Source organism: Branchiostoma belcheri, unplaced genomic scaffold (genome assembly GCF_001625305.1).
Source record: "Branchiostoma belcheri isolate BF01 breed outbred unplaced genomic scaffold, Haploidv18h27 scaffold97, whole genome shotgun sequence".
Taxonomy (NCBI): Eukaryota; Metazoa; Chordata; class Leptocardii; order Amphioxiformes; family Branchiostomatidae; genus Branchiostoma; species Branchiostoma belcheri.
The window spans coordinates 570,997-598,800 of record NW_017804653.1 but is presented as its reverse complement, the minus strand read 5'-3'; the positions used below and the strand labels follow the sequence as shown (position 1 = coordinate 598,800).

General features: G+C 41.0%; 2 protein-coding genes across 2 annotated transcripts; one reads left to right on the top strand and one right to left on the bottom strand.

Moving 5' to 3' along the window:
- Window positions 1-6,331: 6,331 nt before the first annotated feature.
- LOC109461846 (serine/threonine-protein phosphatase 6 regulatory ankyrin repeat subunit A-like) lies at window positions 6,332-14,913 on the bottom strand. Its single transcript, XM_019758315.1, has 8 exons — window positions 14,852-14,913; window positions 13,309-14,440; window positions 12,571-12,897; window positions 9,377-9,634; window positions 8,396-8,575; window positions 8,103-8,143; window positions 7,156-7,340; window positions 6,332-6,425 (listed from the first exon to the last, which is right to left on the bottom strand). The coding sequence occupies exons 2-8, from the start codon at window positions 14,414-14,416 to the stop codon at window positions 6,332-6,334; spliced, it is 2,193 nt and encodes a 730-aa protein (XP_019613874.1). The 5' UTR covers window positions 14,417-14,440; window positions 14,852-14,913.
- A 938-nt stretch (window positions 14,914-15,851) lies between these two features.
- Window positions 15,852-23,581, top strand: LOC109461845 (lactadherin-like). Its single transcript, XM_019758314.1, has 11 exons — window positions 15,852-15,921; window positions 17,919-18,108; window positions 18,267-18,387; window positions 18,782-18,920; window positions 19,432-19,655; window positions 20,164-20,271; window positions 21,239-21,377; window positions 21,669-21,814; window positions 22,231-22,348; window positions 22,843-22,952; window positions 23,354-23,581. The coding sequence occupies exons 1-11, from the start codon at window positions 15,852-15,854 to the stop codon at window positions 23,498-23,500; spliced, it is 1,512 nt and encodes a 503-aa protein (XP_019613873.1). The 3' UTR covers window positions 23,501-23,581.
- The last annotated feature ends 4,223 nt before the right edge of the window (window positions 23,582-27,804 follow it).

Below are 27,804 nucleotides of genomic sequence, written 5' to 3'. Positions count from 1 at the left end.
GCCCTGGTTTAACAACCAAATGATCTGAAATTTGGTATAAGGGTACCTTGAACATGTGTCTACAGAATAGCAGTCACATATTTGGCATACACCACTTCCAAATGACTCATTTGGGGGACTTTAATGGCTATTTCAGGCCAAAAAAGGGCCAAAAGTGCTGTACCCGTTCCATGTTCTATCTAAAGAATGGCCTGTTCCATCCATGGAACATGTGTTCCATTGCAGGTTACCTGAGGTCACATTGCACGTAAGTCGTGTGTAATGACCCACACATTCAATTTTATGTGCCTAAGACCTTCAAAATGTATCAAATCTCATCATTGTTAGTATTTGCATACCTGTAATAAGATTAGTAAAGCTTTCGAGATTCAATGTGCTTGTTCTTGCATCTTTGTTCTCAATTACATAGCTACTATATAATTCATTTATTTGAGAATCTTTGCCAGTTTTACACTGGGGTAAGTTTGGAATAGTCCACTTTTGCGTGGGAGGGAGATGGACTGAAATATGCTGTATTTGCTCCCAAGCAAATGTCGGCCTCTCTAGTTTTTACGATATGTTTTCTGACACAACATTTCAAAACTACAGATGGCATGTCATCCTAAAATCAAATGACACATTCTGTCAAAGTGATATGCACAATACATTACAGGTTTGTGTATATGTAGTACATTCTGGCGACTTTCTATACTGGTGAATACTATTCTTATTAATGAAAAAAAAGGTTTTCCAGGGCCCCACTGTAAAGCAATGTCATGTCACACATATGGGCTACCCTGGATAAATAAAACAGGAACAACTAAAGATATTGAACAGACATTGCTTTCCAGTACCTTTGTGATCAGCTCCCTGTGTTCCCTTCGTGTTGCAGTGCTGTTTGGGACATGCCTCCATACTCTCAGGCCTCACCACTGGTACCCCTCTCACGCCAACATTTCTAGGAGGGAGTTCTGGTGGTGTGGCACGTTTCAAGCCGGAGAGTAAGATCACATTTCCACTGCCGAGCTTGAGATCCACATCTTCGTAACCATGGTCTGTTCGCAGGTAATTATTTTCTGTTGACTTCTTTGGGTCTTTTGACGCCATTTCCGTGTCAACTGAAGAACAAATAGTAATGTTTAGAGTTAAAACTTTTGGTCCAACACTAAAAAGTTCTCTCACCTAGAGCTCTGGTCATCCTCAGTAGACCAAATACAAATAGTAATGATCCTAAAAGGCTTTAAAATACATTTGAAGGAAAATTGCCACTCTTGGGTGTATATAATAACCAGGATTTGAAATAGTTTTTTCCTGCATACCTGAACCGGTCCAGGTAACATTGAAAATTACCTGCAACAGACAAATTTTACCTGCACCTCTTAGAATCAAGCAAGTATATGGATCATGATTGTACTAAAATGATATTTTTTTGCTGGGTCCAGATGGCATCAAAATATTCTTCTAGCTCAGTCCGAAAGTGACAAAAACAGCCCGGGCCAAATCTGACCGAGGCAGGACAGGAAAAATACCCCTGGATGATAGACATGAAAGAAAACTTCATGTTAAGAACACAGATCAGTGACAGTAATAAATACCTTTTAGTTTGCCAGCACGATGACAGCCAAAGGTTTTATAGTCCTACCTGCAAGACACAATCAGAATGATTATAGTAAATAAAATGGCTTCACCAGCCCAGTTGATTTTATGATTAATGCTTGCATGTTTTACGTTAATACAAAAAAATATTACTTGGAACCACTTTGAACAATGGTATCAGACTAATTCCAAGGCACATGATTGAAAATTGAGTTTGCGTACTAGGTAAGAGTTTACTCATTGGGATTACGTGCGATATTGCAGGTAACTCCAGAAATGTCAAATATTCATGATGGTTTCCACTCCCACAAGACTTGTCCTCGGCTTACCTTGTAAACAGCCAATACCTGGTTGGTAAAATCAACTTTACAACAAAAATATCTAGTTGAGGAAAACAATCATGTGCCGTAATGTTCCAATGTACTAGTAAGTTGTACGCTTAAAACAACATCAACAAGACATAGAAACTATCAACTGTAATAATAGTATGTGTTCAGCAGTCAACCAACGATTTAGTTTCTTAGATCTTCGAATATATTAATTTTGATTTCCAGACAATATTTTGCCACAGGGGAAATTAGAGGTATTTATTGTGTCACATGATAAGAATAGTTGAACTGAGATGAACCGATGTGCACGATTGGAAAAAAAAAAGAACCGTTGTCAGCCTCTTACCACACAGCAAAAACTGAACCTGGTTTTGAAGCTTCAAACCCCAATTTACTTGTCCTTTAGGCTAATTATCATTTTCCCTTTCCTAGTAAGTCTGTAGTAGATAAATAACTAATAGAAGTGGGAAAAAACAAATTGACAAAGATATCTCGCCTTGCAATCACTCAATTAACAGGCCCTGTACTACCAGCGCTAGCAGTACGTATGGTTCTGTCCTTGGTGCTGAACTCACCATCCCCCGTAACGATCAGAGACAAACAGCTCTTACCTTTCTCAAAACACTGTCTAAACTCAACTCTCATAATTCTTCTGCTTAACCCCAAACCACAACATTAAATAAAATGTGAAATCAAGGCATTCTGTCTTTTGACCAACTTGTGATCACTCAATAACAGGCCCTGTACTACCAACGCTAGCAATACGTGCGGCCCTGTCCTTGGTGCTGAACTCACCATCCCCAGTAATAATCTGAGAAAAATAGCTCACTCACTCCATATAACACTGGAGACATACATATTATATGATACACACACACACACACACACCATGCACACACACACAATACATATACAAAGATATACAGAGAGGGTGAGTGAGGGAGAGAGATAAATTAGTAAGATAGATATAGATAGACATAGATATATAGAAGAAGATATTAATCTGTGAATAGTTTCATCAGGTTGGTAAGACACTGAGTAAAGAGACTCTTTTTACACAACCAAGTCTTTTATTCAGCTGACGTTTTGGTGACCGTCTGTCACCTTCCTCAGGGCAATTCTGACTGGTTCACATTGAGCAACACCCTGTAATCATGCATATGTGTAGATATGTATATATTTATGTTTGGAAATGCATCTACAGCAGCAACACCTGTACTCATAGAAAATAAAGCTGAATTTGAAGCTACGTGCTTGTATCATATTTTCACAAGTTACATTTAGTACAATCTGTGCATATTAGAACTATTAGAAATACTGACTTCTTTTTTCATTACACACTTGTAAGTACATTTTATAAATTCCCTCAAAGGCATCTTGCTATGACTGATTAGTACATCAAGTAATGAATAACTTCACTTTTAGGATTATATTTTATGCTCACAGAAACATCACAAAACAGTGAAAATTGTTATATTACAACTCATCAGTTTCCATCTCAAGAAGTAAAACATTCATAACATGTATTAGAGTTAAAACTTTAAAGTTAAAAATTAGTTTCAAGCAAAAAAGTCCATTTCATTATACTTTAAAATGTTACATTCAAATTATACTTAGATCTGTTCACATTAAAATGTTACTCAAGTTACCAGTAGTCAAATCCTAATATTAGAAATGTTTCTACTGCCAAGCAGGTGCAAAACTGAAGACAATTTGCTGCTTAAAAATCTGCTTCCAAACTGAACAATCCAAGATACTGAGCATATTATATATAAACAACAGTTCAGACATACAATGTCACACAGGACACCTGTCAAACAACTATTAAAACCCCTTATTGTACCACCAACCTTTGAATTCATTACAAGTTAATAGAAAGCTCTATATTTAACATCAATCATAAATTTACTATGTTATTATATATGTGGTAAATTAAGTATTATAATAAGATGCCAACTATATTTGGCAAAATTTGCTTTAAGTAGTCATAAAAAATATTTCCTGGATGTATTACTGTAACATCTACTGTATTTGTATTTTTAATGCCTATGATAATTTCATCTCGTAACATCAGCTGCAAGAGATTCTTGTGTATGAAGTGTGTCTGAATTAACAACTTTAAAAAAATGGATATACTCCTGAATTGAATTTTTGTCTGTACTTTTTTAGATAATAATAATATTGTAGATTAATAAGATTACATCATAGTACAAATGTACTACATATGCAAACTATGTGTATGGTATTTTATATAAATAAGAAAATACAAATCAAATGGAATAAAGTCAACATCTTCTCAACTTTTTAAGATCCTTTGAACAAATAATTCTAATTGTTCTACTACAGGAGCACAACTTAGAAACAGATCTCTTGTTAAAATTGTTACAGGTATTTAGGATTTACAGGTTCATTGTACCAAGGAGGTTTAAAATCAAATGAAAAATCAAAATCAAATTGTATTTAACCTCCTTGATTGTACTGGGGAAACTCCCCTAGCACTTTTTGATAAGCACAGTATTAATAATGAAGGACCACAGCTTAATGTCCCATCCTATAGGGACTGCGACCCTTTCCAGTAGCATGCATGTTGGTTGAGCAACAACAGCCGGGATTTGAACTCCGAACCTCTTGGTCCATAGGCTGAGTCACTAACCACTGAACTACACATGCTACATATTTTCTGGCTTCTTGCAAATGTAGGGAAGCTTGTCCTGGCAGTTCTCATTATTCCACATTCCAGCTGTCCCCTTTTGATCACGGAACTTAAACTTGAAAGTCTGCAATTAAGAAACCAATTGCCTTTTTAATTAGGTCATAAATATTCTTTTCATTATATAGATGACATCCTCGCGCACATGAATTTCCCCCCAAAAAGTTTTCAACCATACTGTAAATCAATTGCCCAATGCAATGCCATCTATATGTAGCTGCAATGGCTTCAAGTAAAACCAGTACTGTAACAGTACAGCAATGTAGTAGTATGCAGCTTTGGGCTACTTAAAGTATCTGACTGTGTGATGCAGGACACAGGGAGGTCTATTATGGTGCTTTTTAAATGCAAAATTAGAAAATAAAGAAGAGCAATATTAAATATAGAAAAATAGATTAGTACTGCCCTAATCAGGAGGAAGGAAGGAATATATTGGAAGAGGAAGAACTTTTAAATTGTTATGTGAGAATGAGTACTACTTAGTTTTGGTTAAGCTTCAGTCACAACCCGCCGTACGTTCTTCTGCGTGCTGTCTACGTGCAAAAACATGGGCAAACGCAGGGCATCCGTGCGTGGTGAGTACCGCCTCCGTACAGAATCCTACAGATTTGGGAGCACGTAGACACGCCGTAGAACTTTAAGTGCATGTAAAACTTTTTCTGCGTGGGGTCTACGGATCACCACCCGTGCGTGTGAGTATGGCCTCCGTATATAACACCTTGCAAAACCGTGCGAGTGACGTGCGAGTGACATGCGTCGACGCCACTCCTTCCCCACATTTTCAGAAAAAAAACGTAGCAGACATAGCCTCCCAAAAAATGTACGGACAAAAAGCACGTACGGCGGGTTGTGACCGAAGCTTTATGGAAGGGATTTAAAGCTGGAGGTCCTATGTTTGGGCCATACCTCAAACACAATATAGAACCCATCAAAGTTATCAACCAGATTAGAGGTGCATCCCAGCATAAGCGGTTCAAACCTCACAGTCTAGTTCAAGGTTGACATCTATATATAATTATATAAATCTCAATGAATAAATTCACAGAAAGAAAAGAAACACCCACCATGATCATGGTGTACATAGCACCACAGTTCTCTTCGCGGCCCAACCAGCTCTTACCACTGGGCTCCTCAGGCGCCCAGTTTGTGTAGGTAAGTCTTGCACCATGTGTCAACTTCCATCCATCCTTGTTGTGAAGTCCAATCCAGACCTGTTTGGAACTGCATTTGACATCTACATCTGGCATTTTAAAGAAGGAAAATGGAGCTGCAGGCATGAAGGACTTGGAAGCCTCATGTCTCCTGCATATTTGACCTGTAATTTCCAACACAAAGAATATACTTAGACCATGCCAATTTAATTAGTTAGTTCTCAGATTGTTTTCAGAAAAAAATATGAAGGGACATGGTGAATTAAAAGAAAAGAAACAGGCATTCTAGTGGTATTTTAAAATGTGTGGATTTTACAATAATTAGTATAAATTACAAAGTGTAAAATACTTAGTGATAGAAATATCAATTATAATTATATTTTTTGTATTTTGTAGCCTCAGTCAGGAGCAAGATGAGATATTTTCCTATTTCTGCTCTTTTATGATTTTTGAAATTTTGTAAAGGATCATTCAACAGGTTGTTTAACTCCCTACCATTGATGAGATCTTCAATGAAGTTGTTTTCCTCCTGACTCAGGATAGAAGCAGGGTTGGCACCATGTTTTTTACATTCTCTTCTTGCCTTGAACCAGGTGAGTTTTCCTGTCTCCAACTTGTAGCAGTGCTTGTTGTATCCATGCCACCCACTTTTGCATGTGACTGTAGCATCAATAACAAAAGCTCATGAAAAGATGAAATATTAGTCTTTAATATTTTAGAACTTGGCTAAAATAATGTAACTCAGTCAGTAGCAGTATTTGGCTGAATGCTCTTAATGTATATGATGTACCAACTTGTAATTAAGAGTTTTTCTGAACTAAATTTTGTTCTATGGATCGTATGAATTTTGGCTGATTATGAAAATTAATTCTTACTCAAACACATTTACATGTATGGTGACAGGAGTCTAAATCCCTCCTACTGTAAAATTGCAACATGATGTTACCCAACACTAGTTACCATGGTGACAGACAGTCTGGTTCACTGGTCATAGACCAGGTCAGAGGTCAGTGTTTGGAGAAGAAGAAACTGAGCAAAAACAATGTTTTTCTTCTGTAAACATAAAAATCCACATACACCTATGTACACCTATGTACACCCAGTACATGGACCAGTGCAGGTTAGGTACAGGTAGATATCAGAAAAAAGTTTTAGCTGCACCAACCTGCATATACAATTGATATTACCTGTTACTGATGGCGATACAATGACTGGGTATAATGGGAGTACAGTGTGGCCACTGATGTCTGTGGACAACTCAGTTGACTCTCCTCCATGTGCCAAGATTTGCAGGGTTGAGTAGCCAACGGTTGAGCTGTCTCCCTCATCCAAGATCATCATTGGTGAAGTAGAAAAGATCTGGAGCTGCAGTGTTGAGGACAAAGCAGACGTTGAGAAGGCAACAGTTGACTCAGAGCTGATTTCCTCTGCAGACATGGTCATCCGTGGATTGTTGAACCAGAACTGAACCTCAGGCTTTGAGGCTGAAGCCAGGTTGACTTTGGCCAAGCTGTTCTCCTCATTTGTTTGCTTGTCACGGATAATGTTGGGTTGATTTGTTGAGTTATGTGCTTCCTGCAAAAAAGTGCACATCAGTGAGAAATGGTCTTATTACCAAGAGATCTCATAAACCATTTACATTGTATTTGGTACATGTAGCTACAGTATACACGTAGCTGGTGAGGCATAGGTATAATACAGGAAGACTAGTGTAGTGTAGATTGTACTCACTAATGGAGGTCTGTCAAATAAACAAACAAAATAAATAACTCATGTCACTCCTCTATAGGTTGAGTCATTGTTTCTTAATTATTCTGCAAAGCTGCTATGTGCCAGTGCACCATAAAAGTTATTTGAACAAGATAGGTGCCACCTGCACCACTTAGATTTACAGGAAGAATTTGGATCATCCTGTAAACATAATCTTTTTGTCAAAGGTAAACATCTTGAAACCACAGTCACTGTGAAAGTTTGTTTGTGCTTTGCATGTAGGCATGTATAGTAAATCAGCAATCTAAAACTATAACAAAAAATGCATAATATGCACTTACAAAATTACGTACAAGAACAATGGTGCAGGTTACATCAGAAACATCTGCACAGTTCCAACTTTATGTGCACTAAAGAAAATTCCATGTTTTACTGTACATTGTGTGTACCTACATTAACAAGCACAAATATATAATATTATTCACTATGTGCTATTTATTTTGAGCCTGAGTGAATAGCAACATGTTGGCTTACCTTACTACCAGATATGAAGAAAGGTGACAGTAAATTCCCGGTTTTGACAGAGAAAATCGCCAGCAGTCCACAGCCAAAAATAAACAGGCAAACCTGCAAGGCTTTTGCCTTGGTCCACTTCACTGTAGCAGGTTCTGAGAATAAATACAAAACAAAAGCATTAGGTACACCAAGGCATCATTACTATATAAGCTTTAACAATACAGTTAGTTTGCAAAGTTTGAGTGTGACAGGTCATTCAGTGTAATATAATGAGCTGTTGCCATGCTGTGTGCCTGTGAAGCTGGTGTGTTACACCAAAGGGTGGTATAGTATCAGCTATATATATAAAGATACAGAATCTGATACATGCACAGAACTGAACAAATGAATAAATCTGAATGTACCTCCAGCTCTACATTTCTCTTGTTCATCCTGTCTCTCTGTTCTCTCCTGTTTGTAGCGTGACTCTTCCTTGTCTCCCACATCAAGATGCCCAGATGGGGGCTCACTAGGACTATCACACTGATCGACATCTTCGTATGTTCCGTCTGTGTCTTTTTGATCCACTTCTTCAGACTCTTTGTCTATAGATGCAAATTTTAAGATTTAGTTACACAACAGCATTAACTTTGTGAAATTGCATGGCTAAGTAATAATTATTTTACAGAAGTTGGCATTGTCCAAAATTGTTCAGTACACCCTTTCTTGCTTTAGCCTGGGTACCATCCTACTTGTTAGGGAAGCGAGTGTGGGAGCCCCGGCATACAAGTAGGATGGTACCCAGGCTATTCTTGCTTAGCTTCACAGTCAGATGAGATCAAACCACAGTGGTTCTTAACTTTCGACACTGACAACTATTAGTAGATGAAGTTTTTTCTGAAATGGTAACAATAATCATGGTGAATATGCCACTGACACATTCACTGTATTTGGTTCTAGCTATTAACTGAACACTAAGGAATCAAATTGACTCCATATGTGTGCTGTTACATTATAGATCTTACATAAGCTTGCTGAATATGTCATAAGCAAAATGTACTTACCAGACTAATATAAAGATATGTATAATCATGAAAACTGAACACCCACACAGATTTTGCATCCATGGGATTGCATATAATTTTCACGATACGATTTCTGACACAACATTTGAAATCTGCAGATAGCATGTCATCCTTAAATAGTCGTAAATATGACATTAAATGACACATTCTGGCAATGTGCTATACACACAGACTGTACAGGTTTCGCTCAGGCACAGTACATTCTGCCTCTGCTATCTGTACCATATGTTTTCCAGGGCCCCACTGTAAAGCAATACTGAGGTGGACCACCTAAGATGAAACAAAACTAAACAAAGATGAAAAGATATCACTTCCCAGTACCTGTAACTTTGTGACCATCTCCCTGTGTCTCTTCTCGACTGGGAGATGCCTCCATACCCTCAGGCCTCACTACTGGTGCCCCTCCCATGCCAACATTTCGAGGAGGGAGTTCTGGTGGTGTGGCACGTTTCAAGCCGGAGAGTAAGATCACATTTCCACTGCCGAGCTTGAGATCCACATCTTCATACCCATGGTCTGTTCGCAGGTAATTATTTTCTGTTGACTTCTTTGGGTCGTTTAGCGCCATTGATGTGTCGACTAAAGAACAAATAGTATAATGATCCTTACACATTTGATACGATAACTGGGGCTCAAAATACTTTTTCTGTGCCTGTATAGGTGCAACTTATATTGAAATTTACCTGCACCAGACAGGTTTTGCTTGCACCACTCAGAATTTAAGAAATTTAATAAAAATCCACATGTTGATCACACGAAAAACTGTTCAGAAATCATTGCCATTACTTCTTTTACACACCATAGGTGGTAAACAGTCAATACAGCAAATAAAAATCCACATACATACATACATTCTATCAACAGTAACTGACCAGTGCAGGTTAGATGCAGGTAAACACCTGCACAGCTCCAATTTGGAGTCCTGAATAACAGACAATTAGGAGGAAACAACAAGTCAAGAAAAAGATCAGTGTAAATACCTTAGTTTGCCAGTACGATGACAGCCAATAGGTTTTATAGTCCTACCTGAAAGACACAATCAGAATGAAATAAAAAGGCTTCACCAGCCCACGTTGATTGCATAATTTGCAGAAATCCCTCACATGTATATGTTCAAACAAATAGCTTGAAAACCTCAGTCTTTGAACAGTTGGTATCAGACTAATTCCAAGGCGCATGACTGAAAATTGAGTTTGCGTAGGTGAGAGTTTATACTTTCATTTTATCCATCAGAAATGTAAAATATTTATTATGGTTTATACTGTGAATACCGGGCTCCCAAAAGATTCGTCTTTAGCTAACCAAGGAGGTTATAGTGTGCCTATAGTGTCCTATAATCTCAAGGGAAGTTATAGTGGGCGACCTCCTTGAGATAACAATGTCAATGAAAAACATAATAATTTATGATAAGAAAATCATCATGTTGAGAAAAACAATACTGCACCAAATTGTCATGTGAATACTGTAGGCTGTACTTGCATCAAATATACAACTACACAAAAAATATAAATTATTAACATGTATGTGCTAGTAAACAAACACATGTAGCGCAGCTATGGGAGGGGGCGTGTTTTTAAAAAAATCGGTCGCTTATTTTTCCATTATATTACTCTTCATTCGGATACATCGATAGCCAAGACGATTACAAGGCGTATGGAACAAAACTAGACGAAACTCACCTTTAAAATCGGACCCAAGACGTTTTCTGGGACGAACTTTATGGAAGATACTCCTTTGAGTTTCGAAAATGCCGCCACGTCATAGTCCGTGTTTTGGAACGCGAACCACGCGATGCACCCTGGGTGCCACCTGATACTCCAGCCGCCTTTTCTTAGATCTTCAATGTTGGTTTCTTAGATTTAGAATATATTTGATTTCCAGACAATATTTTGCAACTGAGGTATTTTACTGTGTCACATGATAAGAATAAGAGAACTGAAATGAGACTACTCGATGTGCACGATTGGAAAAAAAGACCGGTCGTACTAAGCCTCTTATAATTACCACACGGCGAAAAATGAATTCGAAGTTGGTTTTGAACCTTCAAACCGCAATTTACTTGTCCTTTAGGCTAATTATCGTTTTCCGTTTCCTAGTAAGTCTGTAGTAGATAAATAACTTCGAATAGAAGTGGAAAAAAAGCATATTGACAAAGATATCTCGCCTTGCGATCACTCAATTAACAGGCCCTGTACTACGAATGCTAGCAACACATATGGCCCTGTCCTTGGTGCTGAACTCACCATCCCCCGTAATAATCAGAGACAAACAGCTTGTACCCTTCTCAAAACACTGTCTAAACTCAACTCTCATAATTCTTCCGGATAACCCAAAACCACGACATTAAATAGAATATGAAATCATGGCATTCTGTCCTTCGACCAACTTGTGATCACTCAATAAACAGGCCTTGTACTACGTATGGCATGGTAATTCGTATGGCACTGTCCTTGGTGCTGAACGCACCATTCCGTATAATAATAATGGACAAATAGCTCACTCGCTTTTCAAAACGCAATCTAACTTGAACTCTCACCGTGTACCCTACATATGTCACATTAAAAATACGAATTTAGGACATTTTATCTTTCGACCAATATTATAACGGTAACTTTATTTCTTCTGTACATAGGAACACCGTTCAAAGTACAAGGTAGACCAGCAATAGGCTACTGTTATGTTGTTATCCTTATGTTTCTTCCTTAGAATCCGTTATTAGATGATTCAAATAGTTAAACTCAAAGCAATACAACGTATAGAACATGAACAATCACTACTGCATATCATGGTTAACAGTTTTGGAGGCTAAACTTCGCTTGCTGCATCTCTTAACGATAATAACATTATACATACGTACTAACTAGTCTGTTACCACTGAATAATAGATATTCTTTAACAGATTGTGGAAGGGGGAGGGCGTCGACTTTATCCTCACCGCCTCTCCCGAACAGCGACCTAATCCTCATACGACACAACCGTTGGAGATCGGGGTAACATTTTCTGTGATTTGAGAGAATAACTTTGATTTTGCTGTCCTTTTCTGCAAGGTCTAACGGTTTCTTTCCCCGTTCGTCCACTGCATAGCTGTTTGCGCCCGCTAGGAGTAAGAGTTCGACTGTCTCTGCGCTGTCAATGCAGGGGTGGGCCGCATGGTGGAGAGGCGTTCGGCCCTGGATAGTTCTCTTGTCTACATCAGCACCTGGATGGATGGATGGATGGATGGATGGATGGATGGATGGATGGAGTGATGGATGGAGTGATGGATGGATGGATGGATGGATGGATCGGTGGATGGATGGATGGATGGATGGATGGTTGGAGGGAGAGAGAGAGAGGGGGATAAGAATTAAAGGAAAGAGTTAAGGAAGAAAAATCTTTATTCTAGCTTAGTTTATAACCCATGTTAAGTGCATGGGTTAAATGTAATGTGCATGGTGCCGAAAACTAAAAATATTTACAATGCATTCTACAATAGAGAATGAATAAAGGACCATCTGCAAAAGAAAAAAACGCACCTTTACGGAGAAGCTTCTCCACTATTCCCCAGTTCTTGACGCCGTAGTGTAGCGGAGTGAAGCCCAGGTTGTCCTGTACGTTCACGGGCGCTCCTCTCTCCAGCAGCCAGACGACGTAGTTATAAGACCCGTACGCCGACGCGCTGTGCAGCGGCGTCACCCCTTCCACGTTCTTGACGTTGACGTCGGCGCCGCGTGATAGCAACAGTTTGAAGGCGTCGGCGGCGTCGGTTAGCGACGCTAGACCAAGCGGCGTCATGTTGGAGTCGTCCTGAGCTTCTAAGTCGGCCCCTCGCTCGAGTAAAAGGCGAATGGCGTCGTGATGCCCTGGAGTTTTTTTTATGAAAACAGATAATTAAGAAATTTACTAAATACAGAAAGGATGACGGTGTACTTAAGTTAATAAGGGTTAGAGTTATAACTTAATTATATCAGTGCCACCATCGAACATAAAAAAATCAAACAAAGATATAATGATACACAAACTAAAAAAACAAATAGATATCAGTAAAATATACATCCATGACACTGACGAAAGGTAGTGGATGCTTCCTGAAGAGTCTAACCATTTCCAAAACCATATCCAGTCAGTTGCTTGAGTAACTGTTTTTTTTTTTGGCGTATCTTATAATCTGGATGTCTAACCTTCACCGACGAGTTACAACGTATTTTGATACGCCACATTCACACAAAACTACAATCATCAGCAGTGTTTACAGTTCAATTTTGTTTTCTAACCTGAAGTTGCGGCGTCATGAAGAGGAGTCAAGTTACCGTTCTCTCTCCCGTTCACGTCGGCACCCCTATCAAGTAACAAGTTAATGACGTCACAGTAGCCTCCATACGCCGCGTGGTGGAGCATCGCCTTGTTAAAGTCGTTCAGATCAGCGCCCCTGGCGGCCAGCTGGCGTATTGCAGTCATATGGCCGTTCATAGCTGCGAAGTCGATCGCGGCCCACCCTTTACTGTCTTTCACGTTCACGTCTGCGCCGTGGTCTAACAATAGAGTTATAGCCTCGCAACAGCCGGTTAGGGCGGATAGATGGAGCGCGGTTTGTCCGAAGTTTCCCTTGTGATCAACGCTCGCTCCTCTTTCTAGCAGCAGTCGCATGGCTAGAGGACGCCTATGAGCTGCTAGTAGAAGGGCCGTTCTGTTGTTCTTGTCTTTTTCGTCCACCTCGGCGCCTTTGTCTAAAAGCAAACTTACAGCTTCGCAGTGGCCCTTCCTAGCGGCACAGTGTAAGGCTGTCCAGCCATGCTTGCTCTGTTTACCAGCTAGATCCGCGCCTCTGTCGAGTAGCAGCTCTAGAACGGAGCAACGTCCCTCTTCTGCTGCATAGTGGAGCGCTGTGCAACCGTCTGCGTCTTTTGCAGAAATATCTGCACCTTCGTTCAACAAGAGTTCAACAGTAGTGCGATTCCCAGTCTTTGCAGCACAGTGGAGAGCTGTGCGGTCTTTCTCATCTTTTGCATCAACTTCGACCCCTCTTTTTATCAACATCTCCATCACTTCACAATGACCGTTCTCTGAGGCACAGTGCAATAGAGTGCGTTTATTCTTGTCCGTCGCACCTATATCTGCACCGCTGTTGATCAACAACTCTACAGCATCACTGTGACCGTTCTCTGTAGCATAGTGAAGGGCTGTCTTTCCCAGCCGGTCCTGTATGTTAATGTCTACACCACTGATAAGTAACTTTGATAGAGTCTGAGTGTCACACTGTCCTTTCTCTGCTGCCCGATGCAGTGCTGTATAGCCATGTTCGTCCTCAGAAGAGGAGCCTGCTCTGTTGTCAACCTTGGAGCAAACTTCGTCATTGCTCTTGAGCGGTGAGAGGAGACTCATGTCGTCTGGTGTTCTTTTCACTGTCTGCAAGGGGTGATAAAACACGTATTCGTGCTAGTTACGTCATAGTTGTTGAGAATATCCACTATGTGCCATGTCATAAGCAATTGTAATTAAAAAGGATGACCAGACATGTATACATCACACATGTCAACCGTGAGCAACAACTCACTATGTTATTCTGTAAAAAAAAACTGGTAAAGAAACCAACGGAAGTAAAAATACAAAGACCAAGCCATAGGCCTCTTCTATGCGCTCGGGTCATAACAAACCTACCCCCCCCCCCAGGCCCAACTGCGTCGTGCATGCTGGTATAGCGCCAATATATGAGCTACTACGCAATGTAGACATGATGATACATGTGCATGCACTTATCCCCCACCTCGTCTGAAACCTACTACAGCTTTCTACTTTAAATCGTTGCACAGAAACTACCTTATTCTTGCCTCCTTTGTAGATTTAAGCTCTCAGAAACTGTTGATTGTTACGTCTATTCCCGGATCCACTATGTGCTGGGTCAAGGCTAAATTTAGCAGAGCTCGACCTCAAGTGCCGCGATTCGGTCCCGGTCCGCATGATCATTACGACAGTCGTCATTCCATGCTTTCTCATGGTAAAATGTAACGTCAAAGCCTCACATTATATCTTCTGATTCATAAAGTAAACAACACGTACGCGTAAAAGAACCTAGCACACAGAATAGTATCGAGCCGGGTGTCTCAAGCTTAAAAGGCGAACTGTAGCCGCCCCGAAGCCTGCTACATAGGCTATTGCAGGTTGTGACCTCTGCTAACCCAACTCATGAGGAGTATGACATAGCCATGATCAAGCCATGTACATGATTATGCCAAATACATGACTCCGACACTTCTTGGGGGTTTCCTATATACCCGAGACAAGGGGTGGGAGGGGTTTAGTCGTGGTGTGGGAGACTAAACCTAACCTAACCCCAATAGTAAGTCCCTAGCCCTGAACAATGATCCCAACTCTAACTCTAACCCTAACTCTAATACCAACCCTAACCCTAGCCCCACAGCCCTAGCCCTAAACACCTGACCTCTCACATATGTGGCAGCTCAAGGATTTGGCTGGACACCGGTACTAGACAGGCATGACAGCTTGTCAATACAGGGAGTGGTCACTAGTACACAGTACAACACCCTACTGGGTGGGCATAGTAGAGGCGAAAACTGTGAAGCTGAACTAGTTGGGCCGTCTTTTTGGCTATTGACCACTCTGGAGACGTTCTTGGACTAGTCTATCAATGTAGGGATGTGTCAGTGATTTTCTTGGCGTACATGTAAACTAAGTTACAACGGACTTAGGGCAGGGCAAGGGCGTCAACTCGTCAAAGCAGGGAGTGGTCAGTGCAATAACCTACAGGTCAAGCGTTGCTGAAGAAAATCAGTCTTTTAGAGATTTTGTCGTCATCAAGATGGGGTTGGACGTGGTGTTTTCCTCTCTAGGACCGGTCTGTATGGTCCTTTTGGCGTTCGTTTCCACAGGTGAGTCTAGCTTAAAAATTTCCAAGCATAACTGGTTCATACTGCATGCCTACGTCTATTTGCCTTAGAATTTTCTTTCTAAGTAAACTCAAGCTTTTATTACGAGATTTACCAAGCCCAAAGTATTTCGAAAAATCTTCTCAGCCGATAATCATGTGGAATGCTCGGCACTTGCATTATAAGTTATAAAGTTTACATTCCTACTTTGTTTAATGTCTTGGGACATGTACAGAGAGAGTGAATAAATGGTTTTCTTTTTTCTGTTCTTTTTTGTAAAAATAATGGCTTTCCCTAAATGTTTAAAAAAATATCCGGTGAGAAAAGCCTCTTAAATCGTCTGCGTATCAAGGGATATTTCTATCCTATACATTGAAGCATTCTCCAGCTCGCTTGTTTACTGAATGAATCAGCTTCCCACCACAATATGTATTTGTTCGTGAACACTTGGGTTGTTTTCCTTTGACTTCAAACGAATGGTTTGAAAATTTTGAATCGTGAACACACATTGTATTCATTCCTTCTGTAAAGATCAAAAGAATGAAACACACTCCTTATACATGTACTAACTTATATACAATTGCGCCGCTGCCTACCTTTATCACACTAACTCCGAGCGAACGCAATGAAAGACATTAGACAAGCCTCCCAGTTGTATTTTGCTTTGGCTTCTTTAAAAAGTAAATAACTTTCCAGTGTATACTAGATATCGAAATTAGCAGGCCTACGGGCTTTTTTGGCTTATAATGTCCTATTTTCTGATGCTATACATCAGTTATAGGGCTGACTACTACAAACTGTATGATCAGAAATCAGCACATAAAAAACCTAAAAAGCCCGACCTGTAAGCCTGTTGTGAGACTAATGTGTACCTAGTCGCCCGACCCTCCCTGCGTACCTGTATGTCAGTAGGCCGTGAACACAGACCCAGATTTACTGCTTCAGTGGTAGTGTGTTCTAACGGGGGATCAGGTAGTTCGGGGTTGGTCATCTGAATTTCATGTACATGGAATAGACAAGTTTTCTAACTGAATGTTTCATTGGTCAACGTTAGCGTTTACAGAAAGATTCGTGGGGAAACAGAACGAAGTGTGTTGACACAATGTCTACTGTGCTGTTGTCATGATTATTGTGATAGTACCGACTGTTTAAGGAGTTGTTTGCTGATAAATTTCGAAAACAATCAACGTCAAAACACTGGAGATTGAATATCTTATACAAAGTTATAACTAAAGTTCTAAACGTCAGTTTTTTTGGCTTGCTTGTTTCTTTCTTTCACTAAGACAGACCAAACCAAAATAAACGAAAACAAAACGAGATTTAAGTTGGATTGTTTGTCCCCTATCGCCCTAGATGTTTTTCATAAAATGATCAATTATCAAACGTGCATAAGACTTGGGCTATAGACGTCCCAAAAATGACTCCATCGCTCTTTGGAACACTAGCTTACGATTCTTGCGGTGCGAGATTTGCCCTGGTTATTTCTGCCCTGGGTGACCCAGTTTTGCCGGGGTGTTCTCCCCTAACAAAGCCCGATCTGATCCCGTCTGTACGCAAATATTAGCCGAGCGCACCTGACCGGTACACATCCCGCTAACAAGGAATGTCTCCGGCCTTCTGGTCTTACCGCTAACCGTCTACATTAACATTTAATTCAAATTCGTCTTACATAGGTTGTCGTTTTAAAGATTTTCATGCTGTAGCATCTTTAAAGCAGGCTGTGAGAGAACCAACCGGAGATATATTGTAGAGGTGTACAAGTTCTTAGTCAGCAGTTCTATTCAACATTCTGCAAGACATAGTACGCGTTGAGCGAATTTTGATAGACCCATACCAACTGGTAATCTTTTGCCATACATTGTACCTGTTAAAATCGTTGTGCTATAAACTTTGACGTGATTTCACTTGGCTTGACTATATTCAAGCCAGCGGATACATTTTAATGGCAGTTATTTCTATGTAGCATAGCCCAGAATGATACATTTGACTTTCCTCAGCAGTTGACGCGGACGGCCACTGTTTGGAGCCGCTGGGGATAGAGACAGGAGGGGTAGCAGACAGCCAGCTGACCGCGTCCTCAGCGACGCCTGGGTTCGAGGCTAGATGGGGCCGGCTGAACGGGGAAAAGGCGTGGCAGATGGACACGTTCGACCAATCACAGTGGCTGGGCGTGGACCTGGGACGGAACTGGTTTGTTTGTTTGCTTGTTTGTTTGTTTCGCATATCCGGTAAACCAGTTTTGTACAGTACGTACAAGCTGCTTTAGAACGGACTGTAAGGTTTGAACTTGCTTTTAACAGACTATGCTACCTAAGCTATATATAATTGTACCCGTGCGTGCTCTACAGGTATGTGAGCGCCATCAGGACGCAGGGCCTGGCGCCAGGCTATATCGAGTCCTACAGAGTCGTGTATCGGGTGAATGGTTCGACTGAGTACACGGTCTACACGGAGAACAGACAGGCAAAGGTTGGTAGACCATACTTTTTATATAACTGTGGTATCTTTGAGGTATCTTTGTGTTCTTGTCTGCAAATAAGAACTACTCGTAAGTTCTCACTTTACTGCTACGTCGATGAAGATTAGACATCCAGGTAATGAGATACATAGGGAATTGTTACTCAAGCAACTGAACAGAGATTGTGAACTGTCAGACGTTTCAAGTAGCATTCACTTCTTTTGCTCAGTAACAACGCTCAGTAACGGAATCTGTGTTCACTGCTTTGTAATCAAGTATCAAATACCTACCTAGAATTTAATTAAGGTACTCAGAAGAAGACCACAATCTACCCAATATTAAACTATACTTGCAGACGGAGTCGTTCTGTTCTCGTTCTAACCACGTTCACTGCCGTGTCGTCAGATTTTCCCAGGTAACGCTGACGGTGAGACGGTGTCCCAGCAGACCCTGTCCCCGCCCGTGTACGCGCGATACGTCCTCATCAACCCGGTAACCTTCAGCAGCACGCCCAGACTCAGGGTGGAGCTACTCGGGTGTGAAGGTACGTTTTGGTTTGCGAGTTTTTCATCCGAACGTATAGTACGTGTAAATCGTTTTGTGCGCTCAAGTACCGCACAAAATGTAACATATGGCGCTTATGTTCCAAAGCATTTACCAAGGGACTGGCGAATTTTTGTGTGTGTGTGCGCGCGTGTGTGTCTGTCTGTGTGCCTGCTTAAAAGTGTGTATGTGTGTGTGTGTGTGTCTGCCCGTGTGCCTGCTTAAAAGTGTGTGTGTGTGTCTGTCTATGTGCTTGCTTAAAAAGCATTTTCCAATGCAAAAGGGAAAAGGGGTGAAGTCTAACATCTCTGATTTTGTACGTAAAGAGAGCTACAGTTACTTTTCACAGTTTTTATTAAGAAGCATTTGCAGGAAAACACCTATTTTATTTACATTTTCAAATAAAAAAAATTTCCCTTCCTTCCTTCCTTCCTTCCTTCCTTCCTTCCTTCCTTCCTTCCTTCCTTTCTTCCTTCCTTCACTCCTTTGTTAATTATCTTCTTACGTTTCAGACGTGAGAACCGAAACGACGCCGGCGATCTCAGCCGGGTGTTACGAGCCTCTGGGTCTGGAGGACGGCCGCCTAGCGGACGACAAAATCACTGCAACTACAGAAACAGCAGGGTTCGAGGCGTTCCGAGGCCGGCTGAACGGCCGCCGGGCCTGGCAGATGGGAACCGTGGACAGGAGTCAGTACCTGGCCGTGGATCTGGGCGAAAACCTCTACGTGTCGGCGGTAAAGTTACAGCCTCTATCATTTTTAACGTTACCAGTGAACTAATACTAATAGTCACAGTCTTTATGTAGAATAGGCAATGCCATGTAAACGATACATGTAGTTTAAGAAGTAAATATAGCTTGAGAATACTAGAATACTAGTAGGTATCATTCAATCTCAAAGGAGATGGTAGCACTCTAAGTCTGATGTTGTGGCCGATTGCAGTGTCTAGTGTGGCTCGTCAGTCCCATATTCGCATGACAGTGCTGGCCACAGTTGGGACATATATGAAAGTTTAATTTATTCACTTTGAAACATGTATACGTTGACTGTTTTATGGACGATAGATCTAGTGCTAATATTGCTCTATACATGTACATTTGACTATTAGGTGAACAATAGATTTTAGTGATAGCATATGATAGATTTATCTCTTGCCTTGTTCCCTATCAACACTACAGGTAATAATAATTTACTAGTACCTTAAGCTTAATTCATGATTTCTTTCAATCTTTCCTTCAATCAGGTGAAGACTCAAGGACAGTACGGTGGCCACGTGACAGACTACAGACTGGTGTATCAGGTGGACGGGTCATCTGCTCTCAACCCTTACAGGGAGAACGGAACTGAGAAGGTACGTGTTTAAATATAGCTCCCCTCCCTTATGGTTTAAACACAAGCAAACACACCTGTCCTTGGTGCTGAAAACCATCCACACGGTTAAATATCCCTGTCCTTGGTGCTGAAAACCATTACACAGACAAACACACCTGTCCTTGGTGCTGAACATCTAAGTAGAATGAGAGTGAACAATACCTCTTGATCCCCAAGGCCATAGAAAGCAGAAGTCTTGAGAGGCTGTCCAAACCTCACTCATTGTATTATGACGACTAGACAACAACCTATGAGAAATTGTATGATTTAAGCCCTACAATTTAGCATTCTATTGAGATTTTTGTGGGAGTGATCAGAGTTCTTCAATCAAATCAAAGGCCATCAGCAGGGAAGGTACTGCACATTTCTTACCATCTACCTTTGACATCAAAGTGTGCAGCCTGAACAGTGAGAACTGTTGGACATTAAGCCTCCTGGAAACATGGTGTGAAGACTATAGCCTACAGCTACCCACCCCTACCAGGGACTCTTGCAGCAGTATCATCTAATATTGGATACAACTATAGAAGCTGAAGAGGTTAACCTTAAGAAGGGTTGTATGTTATAACATAGGGTAGTCTATTTTTCCTCCTAACATCTGCTTGAAAATTAAGCTGGCCTTCAATATAACCCTACCTTCAGTAAAAATGTACAGATTTGAAAGTAGCAACTTTGTTAACTGTAAAATATCACCATTCCCACCAGCATTAAATTATATGAGCTGATAAAGGCATTAGTTGTTACACATCACCCTGTTTCTGTTTCTCAGCTGTTTCTGGGAAACAGTGACAGTACCACAGTAGTTACTACTGTGGTACTGTCACTGTCATATAACACCAGCTGCTCCAGCCTGTGTACATGCGGTATCTCCTAATAAACCCACCAAACAAACAAACAAACAAACAAACAAACAAACAAATAAACATCTCTGTTTTTCTGTTGCTCAGCTGTTCCCAGGAAACAGTGACAGTACGACGGCAGTAGAACACCAGCTGGTCCAGCCTGTGTACGCACGGTATCTCCTGATCAACCCACGGGAATACACAGCCATACCCAGGATGAGAGTTGAACTCTTCGGATGTAAAGGTATCGCACTTAAGTTTTTCATATACTGTAGTTGTTAACAAATGCCCAGGTCCTCAACCCAACCCTCATTGTATGGAGTGCTTATAATCTACCGTAACAGTTGTCTTCCTAACATTTAAGTAACGTAGCAATGTGGACTAGCCCCCTGCTATAGTCATTGCACTACTGTGTGGCCCAAGGGCTATTGAACTGTAGATTGGAGCCGCCCTTAAATTCACCACTTGGTTCAGGAAACATTTATGAATGAACTTCCTAACGATGTGTACTTGTCTATCTGAACTCTCCCTACAGAAGTCCCAGTTGAGTCCACCCTTGTCTCCCCCACCAGAGCTGCCCCAGTAGAACCCACATCCCCAGCCCCGACCACAGCCTGCCCACGGCCGCTGGGCATGGAGGATGGGACTATTGTAGATGATCTCATACGTGCAACAACACAGGTATCAGCTTCATATCATACTGCATGTCTAACAAGGCATGACAAAAAGAAAACTACTGTCCTCTTAACATCACAAAACCCACACATCACAGAAAAAAGTGGGATCATTCGTCTTCCACTGTCTCTATCTATAATCTATTTAGTTAGTTAGCTAACTATTCCAGTATGTATCTATCTCTGTATATATATCTATCTCCATACATCTTTATCTATGTACATCTGTTTCAGTCTATCCAGCATGTATTTGTATGTATCCATTTATCTTTAGTATACTATTCATCTCTCGTATCTGTCCATGTACGAGTGTTTCTCTATCTATTATCTCAGTTGCAGCGTATGTGTACAAGCCTGTTTACTTAGTACTTATACCTGTATAGCTTTGAGATCTGCAGTCTGAATATGGCTTTTCTATCCCAGATTGCCGGGTTCGATGCGTTTAACGCCCGGCTGAACGGCCCCAGTGCGTGGACCATGGGTCTGGTCAACACCAACCAGTTTCTGGCCGTCGACTTTGGACGGGATGTTAACGTCACAGGTAGTCTAACTTCATTCTCTTGGATTATATTTCAATTTACATGTACTTAAAATTAGTTAAATAGTAATACCTTTACTTGGTTTTAATAATATTATCATCATATTTCATTGCATTGTATTTCAGTCAATTTCATGATTTCATTTGATCTTACTTCATGTTAACTCTATTCAAACTTTTCTTAATTGATCTTCTCTTAATTATCAGTCAACTAGCTTATCTCCAAGCAGATGTGTTGGTTGCAAGACAGTACTATCATTAGCAGGGTAGTACCCAATTTGCCATCCAAAGGCTGGGGGAAAAAATACCAATACACAAATTTAAGAAACCCCAACTAAAAAGCCCAAAATAAGCCGAAGCCTAAACCTCTACTTGGAGAGTACTATTCTACAAAGGGCTAATTACAAAAACAAACTTTAACACAAATTAACATAGTCAAAAGACATTGAAACTCAAATCGTTCAACTAATATATATACCCTACCCCACCCAAACCAGGTATCCAGACCCAGGGCCTGGGAGAGGGGCACATCAAGACTTACCGGATCGCCTACCAAGCAGACGGCTCAGACCAAATACTGCCATACTTAGAGGACGGGGCTGTCAAGGTAAGTAATAAGCCTCCATCAGGCCTTAATACAGGGGTTTGGATCGTAGAATTCGGCTGGGCTGAAGCTGGTGTTTTAATCCAAAGGGCAGTTATACTGGCTTACAGATATATAGACAAGCTGGTTTGTTACGCTGAAGAGCGGTAACTTATACCAGCTGTATAGATACAGGTGTAACCTCTACCAGGCTTCGGGAGGCGACTGAAAAGAGTAAAAATCAGCCAAATGGAGAATAGCATGCCAAGGGAGTTTGGTCTGCTGGAGAGAACAGTTTGCCTCTCTATTTGGCCGATTTCTACTCTTTCCAGCCGCCTTCCGAAGCCTGGTAGACGCTAACACAGATCAACATTTGACCAATTCAGAGTCAAATCAGATTGAGATTGTTCTGTTTTCTGTTGCAGATTTTCACAGGGAACAGTGATGGAGACTCTGTAGTCCAGCAGGACTTCTCCCCGCCCATCCTCGGCCGGTACATCCTCGTCAACCCGCAGACTTTCACAGCTGTGCCGCGCCTCCGTATAGAACTACTGGGATGTGACAACTTATAAAACCTGAGACATAGATTATTAGCATGAAAGTTTATCTGTGTTGGTATAAGGCCACACCAATTTAATTTCTTGGTTAACGGATTCGCCTGCTTCATTTTTTTTTCTGATTTGCAAATAAAAATAAAAATTCAGAGTCAACTGCAAAATGCTCATATTTTGCCCTGAACAGTTGAAAACAGTCCTTTTCATCCTAGTTGTTACAGTTATTCCATCTTTCAATGCAGTGGTATCATTAAAAGTTCAAAATTCATTGTTTGAATTTTGAACCAGCCTGGTGTGTTGACTTCATTGCTCCTACTGTCACCATTTTGGGCCATAAAAGGATGCCTAGGCCTGTTTTTATTTTTATTTTTTCGCCCGCCCGCTTCATTATTTTTCTAGAAAAATCCATTAACCAAGAAATTAAATTGGTGTGGCCTTGGCATGAATGTTCATCTGTGTTGGTGTAATACATTATGACAGAAACACTAAACTTTATGTCCAACACTCCCAACACATTGGGATCCAAATTTTCGTCTGACACCGAACAAGGCTTTTTGTCATATAACTCATAGATTATAGTTAACCATAGTTAATAAAGGTTTAATGCACTGCCCCGAGTTGTATATGGTGTCATAACTGCATGAGCAGCTGCCATAACCACCGAATAAACCACCGTGTGAGCGAAGCGAACGAGGTGGTTTATGAGGTGGTTATGGCAGCTGCCCATGCAGTTATGACACCATATACAACGAGGAAAAGGCAGTGCATTAAAATTATTATCATATAGCCTATCCAAACTGTCAATCAACACAATTCCTGTTTGAAATACAACAGCTTTAATATATATACATACATAAGAATACATTCGAATATATTATACGCTTTAAAACAAATATGGATAATTTCATTTAATGCAAATTGTAGTTTAAATGAAGCAAAACAAAAAAGTTTATTGGACAGAAAAATGCTACAAAGGTTTACAGAAAGAGTCGCATGCCCCTATACCCTATAACATAATGGTATCAGCCATAACACGACATGTGCTGTTATTCCGCCATAACACCACATGTGCTGTTATCGGGAAATAACAGCACGGGTATCCGGGCCTCTGATTGGTCCACGCCGTCCGGCTATATGATAATTATATTTAATGGGGTAGGGAATTTTCATGCATGCTTCGTATTTGCCTATTGAGACAGTCAGTTAGTCTAACTTGCCTAAGCTTGATGTTTTTAGACTTCTAAAGGGAGAAGAAATGCTGCTGCAGTGAGTGTTACAGTAGTTCAGTACCTAGAAGTGGTCTATGTGGATTTGCATTGAGTACATTCGTTAAGAAAAAGGAAAAAAAAAAGCGAACAAGGAAAAAGCAAAAAAAAAAAAATCCTTAAGTAAGTGTGAATAGCTTAATGTGTACAGAATTATATACTTTGCGGTTCATTTTTTTATTAGCCATTGGCACGATATGTACCATAAGAGGCCTTCCAGATTACTGAACATTCTTTAGTTGTGTCTCCATGTGTGAAAAGCTTAGTACACGTGTACTATATAGAATTATACCTTGCATTTGTTTAGGAAGTATTTAAATGGGTGGACTTATATCGACGTTTTGATTATGATTTTTAAAGGCATCCAATACATGTATTAATAACAGTTATCTTTGTTCAAGACTTCACATTAAAATATGAAGAGGAAGCTAAAAGAACTTTAAGAAAGTGCTCAAGTCAACTGAAATATGATTTAGACATAGTAGTGTAGGATGCTTGCCTGGATCATTCTATTCATTTATGTAGCGGTCAATGTCAAGTTCAACGTTGATCATATGTAAATTCATGCAAATGTATACAGTTCAAGTTCAACGATAATTAATGCACATTCTATGCAATTTTATTGGGATCTCTAGTTGTACGAAAGAGTCAATTTAGGATAATAAATGGGGCATAATAAATCCACTGAGATTGGATAATAGCTACACAGTCAGCTGTTACAGGCTTTCAATTCATTCATATTAGATGGTCTCACGGCCAAGCCTGTACAAGGCTATCAACCCCCTTTGGCCAAACCTGTACAAGGCTGTTATGGTTTGTAGCATGACGCAATCACGCAACCACTGTGACTCGTTCCCAGGTTTCGACAACAGGGGCTAAAATAGAGATTTACCGAATCCCGGTATAGTGGAATATTTCGCTAACAATCACCTCTTGTACACCCCTCTTCTTGCTCGCGAGTTTATATTGTTCCGATTCTTATAAATTTAATTTTGTTTTGGACAATATACGAGATCTTGATCGTCCTACGACAGAAGTACGAAGAAATGCAGTACGCAATCATCCCCTATGTGAGACTCATTTGTTTTTATGCTAAAAGTAAGACCTAGAGTAACATGTAAACAAACATGGCGGCCCGGTAATCAATGTCAGTACGGCAGAATATCGGTCGTGTTCTGTAGTATTTAGCAGGATTTGAAGACCACCAACCTTCCGTGCACCGAGTTTAGAGAGCAGACAAGCATAAGGGACAACCATAAACCGGGATGAAAACGTATATAATCGCGCAGACGACGGGAGATTGGTGTCTGGTTCGGTCAACAAAATCTTCTATTGTGAATGCAGTAAACTGAAAGAAACGAATGAATGATTGACCGAACGAAAAAGTGAAACGTGTCCCTTACCTATGGCTACGTTTTCAATCAAGAGAGTTCTGCACACGACGATCGCTCACAGTAGACTGTTGTTGCACCTCACAAATCGCCAGAGGTCGCTGCTACACGGTACATATGCCAGATAGTGTCAATACGTTTCTCCGACGTCAGGGCGCTTTGCAGTCAAGAGAGCGCCTATTTCCAACTGTAACTAACTATTATATATCATTACTTCAATTCTAACCATAGCGATAACCAAAACAACGGCTAAAAACATGGGACGGCGAAACATAACAGGAAATGTTGCTGTGAGTGACTTAATTTAGTATTTTGTACAAAGATTCATCACAAAGGCTAGTGTGCAACTGCACTACTACAGTAACGTCATAGTTACGTCAGCCACAGGTAAATGTGACCCTGCAGTTTGGAGACAAATCGCTAGAGTCCACTGCTACACAGTCATCTGCCGGATAGTGTCAATACGTTTCTCCGACGTCAGGGCGCTTCGCAGTCAAGAGAGCGCCTATTTCCAACTGGAACCCTAATCATAACTTCAATTCTAACCATAGCGATAACCAAAACAACGCCTAAAACATGGGGCGGCGAAACATAACAGGAAATGTTGCTGTGAGTGACTTAATTTAGCATTTTGTACAAAGATTCATCACAAAGGCTAGTGTGCAACTGCACTACTACAGTAACGTCATAGTTACGTCTGGCACAGGTAAATGTGACCCTGCAGTTTGGAGACAAATCGACAGAGGCCACTGCTACACTGTACATCGGCCAGGTTTCGTCCTGACGTTTCGCCGACGTCAGGACGTTTTGCAGTCAAGGGAACGACTATTTCATACTCTAACACTAATCAGTTCTTTGGCAGTAACACTCGCGGTGCTGGCCGCAACTTATATCAGGACCTGCGCATGCTTTCGGGCTAATATTTTCTATATCTGACGGGAACCGCGTCTAGACGGCGGAATGTCAGATCAGACGGTGATGGCGAACTTGGCCGTTCCTTGGCCGTTCCTAGGCCGTTCCTAGGCCGTTCCTAGGCCGTTCCTAGGCCGTTCCTTGGCCGTTCCTAGGCCGTTCCTAGGCCGTTCCTAGGCCGTTCCTAGGCCGTTCCTTTGCCGTTCCTTGGCCGTTCCTAGGCCGTTCCTTGGCCGTTCCTAGGCCGTTCCTAGGCAGTGAGGGGGGTGGAACTTCAGGCAGATGGTGAGGGGCCGATAAGTGGTACCACGGCTGAAATTTTGTTGCTATGATTATCGCTAATTAATTAGTGTTAGAGTATGAAATAGTCGTTCCCTTGACTGCAAAGCGTCCTGACGTCGGCGAAACGTCAGGACGAAACCTGGCCGATGGACCGTGTAGCAGTGGCCTCTGGCGATTTGTTTCCAAACTGCAGGGTCACATTTACCTGTGGCTGACGTAACTATGACGTTACTGTAGTAGTCTTAGTGCAGTTGCACACTGACCTTTGTGATGAATCTTTGTACAAAATACTAAATTAAGTCACTCACAGCAACATTTCCTGTTATGTTTCGCCGTCCCATGTTTTTAGCCGTTGTTTTGGTTATCGCTATGGTTAGAATTGAAGTTATGATAAGGGTTACAGTTAGAAATAGGCGCTCTCGAGCTCTTGACTGCGAAGCGCCCTGACGTCGGAGAAACGTATTGACACTAT

Coding starts and splice junctions, on each gene's coding strand:
- LOC109461846 (XM_019758315.1), bottom strand. CDS start 14,416: ATGAGTCTCCTCTCACCGCTCAAGAGCAATGACGAAGTTTGCTCCAAG. Junction 8,144..8,395: donor AGAGAAATGTAGAGCTGGAG/GTACATTCAGAT, acceptor ATTTATTCTCAG/AACCTGCTACAGTGAAGTGG. Junction 7,341..8,102: donor CCAAGGCAAAAGCCTTGCAG/GTTTGCCTGTTT, acceptor ACTTTTTTGCAG/GAAGCACATAACTCAACAAA.
- LOC109461845 (XM_019758314.1), top strand. CDS start 15,852: ATGGGGTTGGACGTGGTGTTTTCCTCTCTAGGACCGGTCTGTATGGTC. Junction 18,109..18,266: donor GTGGACCTGGGACGGAACTG/GTTTGTTTGTTT, acceptor CGTGCTCTACAG/GTATGTGAGCGCCATCAGGA. Junction 19,656..20,163: donor AAAACCTCTACGTGTCGGCG/GTAAAGTTACAG, acceptor TCCTTCAATCAG/GTGAAGACTCAAGGACAGTA.